The 14635-nt window shown below is 34.4% G+C and overlaps 1 protein-coding gene and 1 long non-coding RNA gene across 40 annotated transcripts in view; one reads left to right on the forward strand and one right to left on the reverse strand.

Moving 5' to 3' along the window:
* LOC127835102 (muscleblind-like protein 1) overlaps nucleotides 1-14635 on the forward strand; it is a 305570-nt gene that overhangs the window by 273788 nt on the left and 17147 nt on the right. For 21 of the 39 annotated variants that reach the window (XR_008028347.1, XM_052361376.1, XM_052361374.1 and 18 more), the window contains 3 exons: nucleotides 6515-6724; nucleotides 10394-10639; nucleotides 13315-13344. Coding sequence is in view for 38 of the 39 variants with exons in the window: in XM_052361376.1 (XP_052217336.1) it covers nucleotides 6515-6724; nucleotides 10394-10639; nucleotides 13315-13344 (486 nt within the window). In the remaining variant the exon portion in view is untranslated. The remainder of the gene's footprint in view (nucleotides 1-6514; nucleotides 6725-10393; nucleotides 10640-13314; nucleotides 13345-14635) is intronic. The other 18 variants (XM_052361397.1, XM_052361398.1, XM_052361404.1 and 15 more) reach the window with 6 other exon arrangements.
* LOC127835128 (uncharacterized) lies at nucleotides 3755-4335 on the reverse strand. The gene is made up of 2 exons (XR_008028369.1): nucleotides 4174-4335; nucleotides 3755-3851 (listed from the first exon to the last, which is right to left on the reverse strand). It is a non-coding gene; the product is annotated as an uncharacterized LOC127835128 (long non-coding RNA).

Here is a 14635-nt window from a genome sequence, read left to right on the forward strand (position 1 = left end):
ATGTGATTTGATTGCAGAAGAGGAGATTAAATTTATGATTCCACATAGGTGGAAAGTTTGTAATTTATATTTTTCATTAAAGTGACTGCAGAAAATCTAAGGCAAATTAGTATCCTGATGTATTTGCGCATGAATAAATAAGGGAATGAGGTTAAAGTGTAATTTACTTCAGAATAAGAAATCCAATATAAATGTGTGCATGTATGTTTAACTGCTTGCATAAATAATTAAGTACCTAATTAAAATGAATGAAAATAAAATGTTGAGAAAATTGCTCACAAAGGACAGGTACACTAAAACCTGGCAAGCATTAAATGGTCTTAGTGTAATAGTAAACAAGTATGTCCTTTGCAGATGTTACCATCCAAAAATGGGTTTTCTGTGGAGAAGAAATTGTTAAAATTAATAACTTATACCAACATAAGCGTCTTTAATGAGTTTTCAGCTCACCTGAGCACAACGTGCTCATGGTGAGCTTTTGTGATCGCCTTTTGTCCGTTGTGCGTTGTCCGTTGTGCGACGTCAACATTTGCCTTGTTCACTCTCTAGAGGCCACATTTATTGTTCAATCTTCATGAAATTTGGTCAGAAGATTGATTTCAATGATATCTTGGATGAGTTTGAAAATAGTTACGTTTGCTTGAAAAATATGTCTGCCAAGGGGCGGGGCATTTTTTCTTATATGGCTATTTATGAAATGGCTATAGCAAAATCTTGTTAGCACTCTAGAGGCCACATTTGTTGTTGGATCCTCATAAAACTTAATCAGAAGATTCATCCCAATAATATCTTGGACGAGTTCGAAAATGATGTCGGTTGGTTGAAAAACATGGCCGCCAGGGGCATTTTTCCTTATTGGCTATAGTAAAACCTTGTTAACACTCTAGAGGCCACATTTATTTTCAGATCTTCATGAAACTTGCTCAGAAGATGTGTCCCAATGATATCTTGGATGAGTTCAAATATGGTAACCTTTGCTTGAAAAACATGACTGCCAAGGGGCGGGGCATTTTTCCTTATATGGCTATATATGGCTATAGTAAAATCTTGTTAACACTTTAGAGGCCACATTTATAGTTCGATCTTCATGAAATTTGGTCAGAAGATTGGTCTCAATGATATCTTGGACAAGTTCAAAAATGATGCCGGTTGTTTGAAAAACATGGCCGCCAGGGGGCGGGGCATTTTTCTTTATATGGCTATTGATGATATGGCCACATTTATTTTCCGATCTTCATGAAACTTGGTCAGAAGATTTGTCCCAATGATATCTTGGATGAGTTCGAAAATGGTAACCTTTGCTTGAAAAACATGGCTGCCAAGGGGCGGGGCATTTTTCCTTATATGGCTATAGTAAAATCTTGTTAACACTCTAGAGGCCACTTTTTTAGTCCGATCTTCATGAAATTTGGTCAGAAGATTGGTCTTAATGATATCTTGGATGAGTTCAAAAATGATGACGGTTGGTTGAAAAACATGGCCACCACAGGGGCGGGGCATTTTTCCTTATATGGCTATAGTAAAACCTTGTTAACACTCTAGAGGCCACATTTATTTTCCAATCATCATGAAACTTGGTCAGAAAATTTGTCCCAATGATATCTTGGATGATTTCGAAAATAATTATGTTTGCTTGAAAAAGATGGCTTCCAAGGGGCGGGGCATTTGTCCTTATATGGCTATAGTAAAATTGTGTTAACACTCTAGAGGCCACATTTACTGTCCTATCTTCATGAAACTTGGTCAGAAGATTCATCCCGATCATATCTTGGATGAGTTCAAAAATGATGCCAGTTGGTTGAAAAACATGGCTGCCAGGGCGCGGGGCATTTTTCCTTATATGGCTTTAGTAAAACCTTGTTAACACTCTAGAGGCCACATTTATTTTTCGATCTTTATGAAACTTGGTCAGAAGATTCGTTCCAATCATATCTTGTTATCTCAGGTGAGCGACTTTGGGCCTTTCAGGCCCTCTTGTTGCTTTAGTGGAAAATATATTAAAATATTTATTTGCTGGGAACATTAACAGTAAGTGGAACATGAATTATATGTTACCAACAAAATAAGTTAGACTTTGTCTGGCTGTACAGAGCTGTTCTCTTTGCAATCTGTTTACTGAAAAAACTCAGCCATATGATCTATTGGCTAATTAATGTGGGGGTACACTTTTGTTTTAATTTACAAGTTTCTTAATAACCACTCTGTCAGTTGTATCGAAATTTACAACAAATGAAAAATAAAAATCTGTGAATAAAAATGCCAAGTGTGTTTGAACTTTATGGCCAAATCAAGCCCAGAGGTATGATAACTCTCTGTATTAATACAACACTAGGTTTGAATAAGAATGTTTCATCTGTCAAATCAATGTTTGCATATGTTTTTAAACAAATAAGTCATTTAAAGCGGGTATATACGATTTTTATATGTGCTGAATTGTAAAATATTGATACAAATATGTTATAATAACACACACTATGCAAGAAAAATGATACATTTAAGACGAATTTCATAAAATACAGCAAATACAAATTAGCGCCCCGAGCCGATTGTGACGAAGATAATTCGTATAACCGAGGCATTCGTCTTTTTTGTAAGTGTTCATGTGTCGTATGAATCGATATCGCTGCAGAAATTTCAAATGAACCGTTAAACTAAATTTAGATTCACATCGTACATGCATGATATATATGCTGGCGAATTCGGCTGTACAGCCTTTTTCGATTTCAGAATTAAATATCTGGCTTATTTAGCATTTTTCGACACATGTTCTTCTTAACTTTTATTTTAGTTTATATTGAAATATATGTATAATAAGTTTTTTACACATTTTATATTTATTACTAAATATTTGACAAGATCGCTTTAAGACAAATACCAGTTGATTATTCCCAGAAATTTACTCCCACATTTGCCAATTTTTAGAAAATTTAGTATGGTTTGATTAATAATATGCTTAATTGTACTTTAAAATTGTTTTTCGTAAACCATAATATTATTTGAGACAGGTTCACCTAAGAAGTATTGTATAACAGTTTAGGGTACAATACGCTGCAGGTTGAGAACGGTAGTGCAATTTCACATGAGTGATTGAATAAAATAAGGCTTACTAGCCCAACTTGTTGACGCTGTCAAATATTAAGCTACTTTTTATATTGGTAATATTTGGAGCGTATAACCCGGGAGACATTCAATTAATGGTGGACATTTTTCGTTCTTTTTCCACATTGTTGCGCAAGCATTTTGTGCGCAACATTCAAGCCCCGATATCAGACACTTAATATCAACGGATTGCTATATTATATTTACATAGCTGTGTAGATAATTCATTTCGCGATAATGTTCCGTAAAAATTATGTAATGAGACTTTGAATTTTGCACGCCTGAGCAATTTAAATTGTACCGCTATTCAATTTTTCAATATCTCTCGATTCGCTCGCTGTGTAGATATAAATCGATAATACAACTTCGATGTAAAGCATCTGGTTTAAATGAGGAAGAATAAAAGGCGTAAAATACAGTTTGCGTTCGTCTGTTGTGGTGCAGAGCGTTACATAGTAAACCGATGTTATTGTACTTTTCTGGATTAATTAAGCATTGTTTTTTATACGCCCGTCTATGACGGGACGTATTATGGTATACCCCGCGTCCGTCTGTCCGTCCGTCCGTCCGTCTGTTAATGTCGTACGCTACGTCAAATATCCTTTGACAGATTTTCTTCAAATTTTAACACAATCTTAATATTGATAAACCCTGATCCCCTTTCGTTTTTGACGGAATTCTGAATTGTCGTTCCAGAGTTATGGGACTTTGTTCGTCAAAATTTCGTGATTTCATTGAATGTCCTACTGTAGCTCAAATATCCTTCGATGGATTTTTTTCAAATTTCAACACAATCTTAATATTGATAAACCCTGATCCCCTTTCGTTTTTGACGGAATTCTGAATTGTCGTTCCAGAGTTATGGGACTTTGTTCGTCAAAATTTCGTGATTTCATTGAATGTCCTACTGTAGCTCAAATATCCTTCGATGGATTTTTTTCAAATTTCAACACAATCTTAATATTGATAAACCCTGATCCCCTTTCGTTTTTGACGGAATTCTGAATTGTCGTTCCAGAGTTATGGGACTTTGTTCGTCAAAATTTCGTGATTTCATTGAATGTCCTACTTTACCTCAAATATCCTTCGATGGATTTTTTTTTTTTTTTTTTAGTATCCCTGAAAAATTGAACAAGGTGAGCTTTTTTCTATTCCGATTGTACACTACCACTTACCCATCTACATTTCTCTTTTATTATTGGTCAAAATATCTATAACAGGTTTACTTCAACTCCATATCCTCTAAAGAAATGCATACATATACTCAAAAAAAGATATGGTATGAATGTCAAGGAGACGGCGCTCCATGCTCATGTACTTATAAAATAAACCATGTATTCAAATACAAATAAACTGAAGTAAAAAAATGATTCAAAGGGTTATTTATTACCTTACTACTTCATTGGCGAACGACGGGCGTATCATGCGCTCGTGGCGCAGCTGTTTTTTTCTAAAGTGATAATTAATAAGTTCTGAAATAAATTACATCTTTTATTTTTATACTGTACATAAAAAATATTGATACAGATCGTACAGTATACCGTCCTATGTAACGTAGAATGTAAGTACATAAAACAACACAGACAGAGGTGCGAAAAAGACATGCATAAAAAGTTGCTGAAACTTAGAAGAGTGAATAGAAACTGCACCATATCTGTTTTGAACATATGCTTATGAAATCGACAAAGATGAGCATACAAGATCTAGTTAGGTAAAAGTCGGTGTTAAAAGCTCATGTTGAATAAAATTACGCGTACACGTTACACCGTAACTTCTTTTGATTGATCGATATTTAAATCTGTTTCACAATATGGCAAGAGGTCAGTGATATTGTTGCGATTTAAGCAGAAGTTTAACTGTAGAATTTATGCCTTTCTAACTTCAATTTGACGATATTTGAGGTAAAAATGGACTTCTGAACTTAAACTGAATGAGTGAGTAATGTTATTTTGCAATTTTATGCAAATTGATGAAAATTTAAACTTTCTGGTGTCCACCACAAAAAAGGTCCTTCAACAATGAGACGTTCCAAAGAATTTAGCCCATATAAAAAGTATCTCTAAATTCTTTGCGCATCTTATAAATGAGACTAAAGGCTAACATGTATTAAACACAATTAAATTGAAATTCTTAACGTTTGCGCATTGCAAAATGAAAAGCATCAACTAAAAGAAGTCAAATATTTCTTAGTTTAAATTGTGTATACTTCATGATTCAGATTTTTTGTGTAGCATCCTGTTAAATGGGCTGAAACTTGCAACATGTTTTTAATGGGGTATATCTTTCCCATTAGCTGTAAATTTACAAATTTAAAAATGATAATAAGTAGAAGTAATGCAAACTGCAATGATGATACATCTACATTAATTGTGTAATGTTTTGTGAATTTGTAAGATTTGTGTCCCTTTATTGTGATAATGATTTGTGAGAGTTGTTGCCCCTATCAACCAAAACTTTTGCAGTTCCAATAAGAAAACATCTTGTCTGAAAATTATACAAAAAATATCCCTAAAAAAAGAACTCTGACAACTGAAGCATATAATAATGTAAATACCATTTTCTTAGGTCTTTAAATTCAAAGTTAAAAGCTAGAGTCAAAAGTTGTCTAAGTTTTGTGGACTGTGCAGTAAATGGCTACATTAGAAACGGCAGTTTTGTAAATGTTTAGTGCTTTAATTGTTTGCTTATAATTTGCCTAATGTTTGCTAAATGACACAGAACGTACAAACTAATATATTCCAAGGGCTTATTATTGTTATAAGACGCATGTGTATTTCTTTGCTGCTTTCAAGTAACTGTTTCTCTAGACTTGTTTGTTCTCTGTACAAAAAAATTGTTTTATCTCTTGCATTAAATGTTTTTTAATCTCATAAATTGTGTTTTATCAAAATCTGAACAATGATTTTATTCATACTGTATATTTTTTTGAGATACTTGCTAAGTTTGCAATTGAAATTATATTCCATGAAATTCAAACCTGATAAGTTTTGGTTAACAGTTGAAGGTAATAAAATGTAGAATAATAACTGAAAAAGATATTTCTTCATTGAAATAATGCATATTTCTAAGATGTTCATTAGGTCTTAAAGTATTATAGGAAAAGTTTGTTATTTTCTGAAATATTTATAAAATTCTTTGCACAGAGGACACCACATTTTTGCTGGCTTGCCTGCTAGGCTATACTGCACTATATTTGCCTGCTAGGCTATACTGCACTATATTTACACTTAATGAAAATCAACGAGAGCATTTCACACAGCTTGCCTGCTAGTTAACACTTGAATGCAATATCCTATCCTATTCTTTCCTTTTTAGTTCTCGATTGATTTCTCATTAAATTCTTGATTTCAATGACCTGTGTTTTAGCTATACCAGAAGTGTCCATGTCTGTTCACTGTATGTTGCTGGGTTTCAGGCTCACCCATATCTTGGCGGTACCGCCCCACCCACAACTGCAGTAGCGTTCAGTCCGTACATGAACGCGGGCCTTCAAACAGTGACAGTGACAGGCGCGCAGACGAACTGCGAGTCCCCCGCCCTGGTCTCCCAGCATCACGGCGTCATTCCAACTGCATTCTCCAACATGGCCGCTGCCAACAAGGTTGCTCGCCCTGACAGACTTGAGGTATGTCAAGGTCAATGTTGCCATGGTCACAGCTAGAGAATTGTTTCTGTCAAAGTGTAATTGTGTTAATAAGGCAATATTTTGCATGACGGTTGACCAGTTTTGACGTGTTTATCAAGCACTGAGGTAGCAAATTATTGATTTTTTTTTCTATATTTAAGTATAACTAAAAACAGTTTTAAGTTGTTAGTTTGATACAATGCAGCTGATTTTGACCTTGTTATATTGGGGGTGCTGATTTTGGATAATATCCACACTATACGGGCGGGGAAAAAATTCCATAATAAATGAGCAAACACTCTTGAGCACACAAAAAAGGCGTCATCCACACATAACTTTCTATTTAATTTATTTAATATATGCTGTTTTAAACAGATACAAAAATTCCTTGGGCCATCACTGATAAACTGGGCTATTATGGACAGCTTTGAAGCTTGTGTTTATTTACCAATACATATTTTATACAAGGATCCACTTATGTGAAGTATGTTTTTACAACTGGTCAATGGTCATGTGAGATACATAGAAGTATTAAGTAGGTGTAACTCAACAGAATGACCATTCTCATGTACAGTCACATGGCAGATTGACTGGACAATCCTCCCGCATAGTTGTACTATTATTTTACACCCAAAATACTGCAGTAACAAATGTCTTAAGACCTAAAGACATTCCAATTAAATTCTTCTAAAACAAGTACCACTGTTGATATTTTCATAAATATATGTTTTTCTTACGTTTACGGTATCAGAGTACGAAGACAGAATTTCAATCAGTTATTTGTAAGAATGCTATGGCATTAATCCAGCATTGGAATATTATTCACATGTTAAAAAAAATCTTCATATAACTTAAGTGGAACAACACCAATATGCAATTCAAAGACACTAGTATTCAAAACTTATTTAACTGTTATTCGTCAGTCACTCTCGTTTCTCTTACATTTGTAAATTAAATTGTTGCATGCAAAATTGTCAGACGAATAAATAATAATTAAAGTTCTTGTCAGGATTGAACCACTCTGCCAAACGTGTTTGTATTATAATGATGAAGTGGTACTTGTTCTGGTTAGAATGTTGAACCACTCTGCCAAACGTGTTTGTATTATAATGATGAAGTGGTACTTGTTCTGGTTAGAATGCTAAGTTGCTGTTGTTATTTTCACAACTTTTAAACTGAACAAGGACGCTTATTCTGCACATCTTACTCAAAACTAGCTTTGTTTTACTTAATTTGTATGAACCATGCTTTGCGCAAGTGACTATTAATATGTTCCATTGGATTGTGTAGTTAAATGTTTCTTGATAGACTTAGGCATTAATGGAAATCAGGGTATTAATAAATAGTAACACATTGTCTTCACATTTTACCATATTTTAAGGTGGAGTTGTTTGAATGTTAAGTGGGAAACAATTATTTCCTAAACATGCAAGTAAATTTGAAGTGTCTTTTATTTCAAGTCCAATTCACAAAAAGGCCATAGTCCATGTTATTTTAAAATATATGTTCTCAAACTACACTTAGCAATTGAAATAATGTTGGTATATTCCACTTTCCTTACAATATTTGTATTGGACCATGCTTCAAACTGTTGATATAACTCATATAAATGGTCCCTTTAAAAAAATGTCTTATATTTCAACGTGTATTCTTAAGGCTTTGAAAAAATTATAGTTTTAACTCTTTCAATGCCGGAACCGAATTTTGAAGGTCTTTGCAAACAGTTCTGATCCAGATGAGACGCCACAGAATGTGGCGTCTCATCAGTATCCAAACTGTTTGCTATTCGGATAGTATTCTTTGAAAATAATCAAAGAAAATGCTAATTTTAGAAATTGAGCAGACGACATTTTAGCAGTTGACAAATTTCCCAGCATGCAAAGGGTTAACAATGGTTTAAATATAAGTACAAAGGGAAACGTAGAAATGTGTAGAAAATGTTTGTTTTGAGTGAGATGTACAGTGTAGCCTTTTGGAGTAGCTATGTATAGCTCTGTCTTATGTGCTGATGTTAGAATTTTGTAAGCATTCATGTATAGCAAGCAATCTGTGCATTCTATTAATACCAATTTGTATGCAAATTAACATTATAGCTGAATAGCAATAAAATGTACAATAGTTGCTACTGTACAACGACATTTTCAAAGCCATCAATATATATAGCTGCATTAGCTTTTGAAAGCTGTATGCTTGCCAGATGCAGAATATTTGTACAAACACCATCCTCAAGTTTGTGTGTATACTTTGTTTTTGGATTTTTATTATGCAATAGTTGCTACCACAATGTGTATATCAATGCTTACAAGTTCTATCTAGCCAATGTTGCAAAATGTCCCCCTTAGAAATTGTCAACTTGCTGATGCTATATTATGCTGAAATCCTGATTATTCTAGCAGTCTTTTATATCTTATTGCTTGATATTGCCTTATGTTTCTTCAAGAAATCAACCTTTATACATTTACAGTCGCTTTTTGATGAGCTTACTCTATTATTTCCAATTAAGAAAACCTGTTTACCTGAAAATCTGGTCACCCTTGTTGTCTAAAGATGAGGCATGCTGCTTGAAATTAAGTACTGGTCACCTTATAGATGTTCAAGTCACTTCATTCATCAATCCTATCTTCCCTAAGCCCATCTTTGTCTCTATTCTATTATCAAAATAAATGTGTTTTTGCTGCACATATTTGTAAATGGACACAAAATGCAAAAATATACTAGTTATGCCAGTTCTTGATTGGAGACATTGGATTTAATTCTCTTTCCACTTAGATACTGACAGTTAAGTATAAAATAGAATTTATTGTCATCCTTGCACCTTTGTTTTCAAGTACAGGACCATTTGTAAGAAAAGCTTTGCTAAAAATGTGTGTTTATAAAAAAAGTCCACAAATCACTTGAGCAGGTTTGTGCAAAACCTTTTTTTTTCTTGCTTATAATGTTCACAAATCGTTTCTGCCTGTGTGACAGTCCTTGCTGTTAAATGGCATTACACATGATGAGGTCATTCAAACAACCGTCACCAGTCCGCTTCAAGGTCACTATGTTCGTTATGGCCTGAATTATGATTCACAATCAACAGTTAATTAATAACAACAACTCACCACTTCACACCGACAGCATACTGCTTGAAATAGCTTTCCTCCCGTCATCTGGTAATAGTCTGCTTGATTGTTGTTTTTTCCTGGCAGTGAATCATTCCGCAAATTGCCAGATAATGTGACAAAAACATGTTGACAATGTGGCAATATAACAGAATCACTAATTGAAGTGTACTGAAATGTCAGTAGAAAATGGGTTTTTTCCCTGTTTTAATGATTTCATTTCTTGTAGGTTGTATTGGTTTTATCCTGTTCTTGGCATACAATTAGTTGTAATGTGTTGCGATAATAGATCGCTTGAACATAAAATTCATTAGCAATATGATATCAGTTATATGTATGCAGCAATTTATTTAAATCATCATATTTCTGGGAATTTTTGTTAAAGATCACATGAGCGCAATGTGCTCATGGTGAGCATTTCTGATTGCACCCATATTGGTCCTGTGTTGGCTATTGTAAAAATTATTAGGAAAAAAAATCAAAATGAAAAAATCCACAGTATGCCTCATACTGTCGCTAGTCCTTCCAACCCTCTTCTTTTTTTCCCATATTTTCTGTGAATTTCCAGGTATGTAGAGAATTTCAGCGGGGCACATGCACTCGCCAACCGAGCGAGTGTCGCTTTGCACACCCGCCCGACAATGTCACAGTGGACACTGAGGAAAACTGTGTCACTGTCTGTATGGATTACATAAAAGGGAAATGTACACGGGACTCGTGCCGCTATTTTCACCCTCCTCTTCATCTTCAAGCGCAAATCAAGGCCTGTCAGCAACGAGCTAATGCCGCCGCAGCTGCTCAGGCTCACGCCTTGGTATGGTAACCCCACCACGCTCTCATCTCCATACCTCATGCCACCTCCATCTCCAATCCCCCACCCACCCTTTTCATCTTTACTTACCTCTCCCGCCCCATTCACCCATACTTACCCCACCCACCCCATTCATCTTCACTTACCCCACCCACTCACTTCATCTAGAACTAACCTGAGATTTCATGCTCTTTTCGTTTTGCAGGCTTTATACATGCAATGTGCCTTCAATTAGCAGCTGCTGTAATTTTAGGCAAATTTTGAAAACTTATAATTCGTAAATAACCGGCAATTGTTGAACTTTGCTTTGGAATTATTGTATCATCTTCATCATCGAAATATTGTCAGCCCATTTGGGGATAGTTTTGGGGAATATTTGACATGTATAATCAATCAATCTTTTAGGTCAATAAGGCTAACATTTGCATGCACAAAGTCTACATAATATTATGATTTGCAGGCGTAATATATTATTTTGTGTAATATTTATTGACGCAAGTCAGAATTCTAAAAGAATATTTGTTCTCAATGAGCATTTTATGCCTGCAATTTGAATGCTGTTTGTTTCCTTTCAAGTTATTATTGCTAGAAAGTAGTTTTGCCTATGAATATGGCGGAAACATTGAAATCAATGAAAAAATCTTTTGTTTTGTAACCCAGTGGTGTAACCTTTCACCAATATCCATATAAAATTGTGGCAATAATTAACCATATTAAAACAATCAGTATAACATCATAAATGTTTAAGTTAATTGTAAAACTTTGCCCTTTGAATGTGTGTTATATTCTTTATATTTCCAATAAAAATATGGAACACTATTAACAAACTGTTGATAAACTGTTGGTAACAATTATAAGGTGTATTTTGATTGTTATAGTGACTCATTGTTGTCAGTATAGAATATTGTATTATAAATAGTATCATGTTAACTGTTTCCGCCATTATACATATTAGAGCTTAATAGTAATCAAACACTGCCTTGTACCATACTAAATGCTTATCAGACTTTGAGTTTCAGTGTGTCAAATATAGCCTATTAAATTTAATGAAGCAGTTGAATATTGATGCTTAAGCACATTGCACATTTGTTTAAATGATATATGAAAGTTAAAAAGCTTACATTCAAAATTTATTTGCAAAGCCACAATGAGCAATATCAGTTTTAGTAAAATTCACTTAAGTAAAACAAAGTTGTCGAGTGTATTGCACATGGTATGGTCAGTAGTGCTCCATGAATGCATTATGGGATAAAATGTGGTCTGTGTATTATTTGCACATAAAAATAAAGGACACACATTTATTACATTATGCATTCTAAGGATTATTTTATTTTGTGTGTTGCATTTTGGGGCTTTGCGGGAAACATGTTTTTTTGGAAATCTGTTGTTAAAGTGCTATTTTATTGAAGCCATAATAATATTTAGGAAGAACTTCAGCAGCATATAACAAGATTTTAAGTTTTATTTACTTACCTAATTGGCTTCATGGGCAGAACTGAAGCAAAGTTTCAAGAATATGAACATCTAGTATGTCTGATTGATGTCTGTATCAATTATGCATGAAGATGACATTGACTTTTTGATTCGTATTGAAAATTAACTGAGACTTTTGCTTACTTGCTTGCTCATTAAGATTGGTCACTTAATTGTTTGCAGTAAACTTGCTTTCCCTGACTATACCTTTTTGTATGGTGGTGGATGTATACCACCTGTGATTTCAAGCCTCAACAAAAAGGTTTGGTGGTTGTGACTACCTGCCATAACCTTAAAATAAAATGTTTGTACTCAAATTGACAAATTCATCATTTGAGATAAGAACATTTTCTAAGAATGTCATAAGCTGGCTAAGCTTAAAAACTTTCAACAGCTTTGGGGAAAACGCAACGTTTGAAACAACACACACTTTTAACACAATGGATGGGAATTAGGGCATTTTGAATTTGTTTGAACTTTCTAGATTAGATATTGTAACAATGGTATGTGGGCAATTTGTTCTTTCCTTACCTTTACACCTGCAACACTTAGTGCTTTGTCACCTAATGTATGCTAGTTTAGTATATAGCGCCTTACTGTATATATTCCTTGCCACACCTCTCTTGACCTTTACCTCGAACCTTAACCTTTGCTTCCTATACCACGATCACGTGTACATGCAGAAAAACAAGAAAGAAAGAAAAAAACAGTCAAAATATCCAGCATTAACAAAAGCCACCTTTCAAGAGGTGTGTTGCGGGTAAAACCATTGTGTTGGGGAAATGGAAAGTGAAAAACTTGCCAGAAAAATATTGGTTGAAATTGGGGCGGATTTTGTATCCTGAAATATTGGGACATGCTTTGAACGTCAAGCCAGGGAACTTTTGAGCATGAAAATGTCTGCCTCTATGTGGCATATTGTTATGTATTTGTTGACATGAACTTTTCAGTTTGCCTGGATTGGACAACGCATATTTTGTCTATGCTTTTATAATCATTGTTCATGATATTTATTCGTATTTTTAAATGTGTTGATAATGAGATACCTTAAACTCACATATATTTATTATGCTTGTTTTGTAATCGTTTCAATAAAAGCCAACCAGATTTGCTTCTTTACTAATGTCCCAAAATCCATTACCCAATATGTAGCTGTCATTGACATGCTTTTATAAGTCAAATTTTGTTTTTTATTGCATTTTTAGATGGGCATATATTATGAAGATATGGCAACGGTATTGTATCTTTTCTCAGCAAAATATTAATCTGCGTGGCTTTTAGTCAGTTTATTGTTCGGCTTATTGCTTGAAATAGTTTCTTTAGATGAATTTGCTAATCGTGCAAGGACAGCTTGTGTTAACTTGGCAGGGAATCCTATCTTCCAGTGCAACACATAACCAAAACAGCTAAAGCATTCCAAATGCTGCACTTACTGTCATGTGACTGATGGGCACAGCAAGATGGCAGCCATTTTGAATTTTGTCCCATTCGGAATAAAATCAGTTATTCACAGAGTTTTACACATTTTTGGTCTCAAATTCTGTTGCAGGCTTTTCATTGTAAAAGTGTTTTCTATTTTCAGGGATTTATTGTTAAAACATAAACAATTCTAGTAGTATAGGGCCTTATGTTGTAAATGAAACTGTAGGATGTGTTGACAAAATTGATCAATCTCTGACCATGCTTATGTGGCGTTCTCTATACACCTTTAATTCTGAAACTTTCTGGTTGCACAACTGGTGCTTGTGAAGTAGCTCTCTTGACAATATTGGCTATGATTTCAACATTATTTGCAAATTATGCTAATGTATGCGTACTAATTTCAAAGGTCACAAATGGACAAGTGACTGTTCAGTTTTGTCTTTTATTGCTTGATGGAAATTTAAACAGACTCTAGACAAAGTGAAATAGTTTTTAATTCTTAGGCATAAAAAACAACAACAATGACTATGAAATGAACAATGACCAAAAAGTTCAAGTCTGGTTAACAAAATACTTTGCAGACCTCGCTTACTGAGATAAAATACTAATGATTTTAATCTTACTCTCCACATTTGGAATATTCTGAAACTGTGAGGGAGTTTGTGACTCTATAAGCACCGTATGAGCTTTTTGCACATGTGATAAAACCCTTTCCCACAGCTATGGTAGTCAGCATAAATGTTCAGTCCTGCATTTAATGACGGCTTTTTAAAAGTTGGGTGTAGGTTTGTTGGGGGCATTTGCTATATTCTTATTTTGCAAAAAAGCGTGCAGTATACTCTTTCTGTCTAGAGGCTGTTTATTGAACTTTTTACACTGTAACAATATGTACTCTGATGGGCCCGCAGCTGACACCAATAGCCAACTCTTTTATGTTTTGTTTATTTATTGGATGACAACAATGAGACAAGTTCAGTATGCATGTTGGATTGAACATTTTTTTACCGATGGTGCTATTTTTATTTTATTTTCATCACCTCCCATCATGCCTTGTGCTGCTGTGCTTGCTGTTGTCATGTGCTGCCAAATTCCCGCCAACTTTAC

The sequence above is a fragment of the Dreissena polymorpha genome, chromosome 6, assembly GCF_020536995.1.
Source record: "Dreissena polymorpha isolate Duluth1 chromosome 6, UMN_Dpol_1.0, whole genome shotgun sequence".
Taxonomy (NCBI): Eukaryota; Metazoa; Mollusca; class Bivalvia; order Myida; family Dreissenidae; genus Dreissena; species Dreissena polymorpha.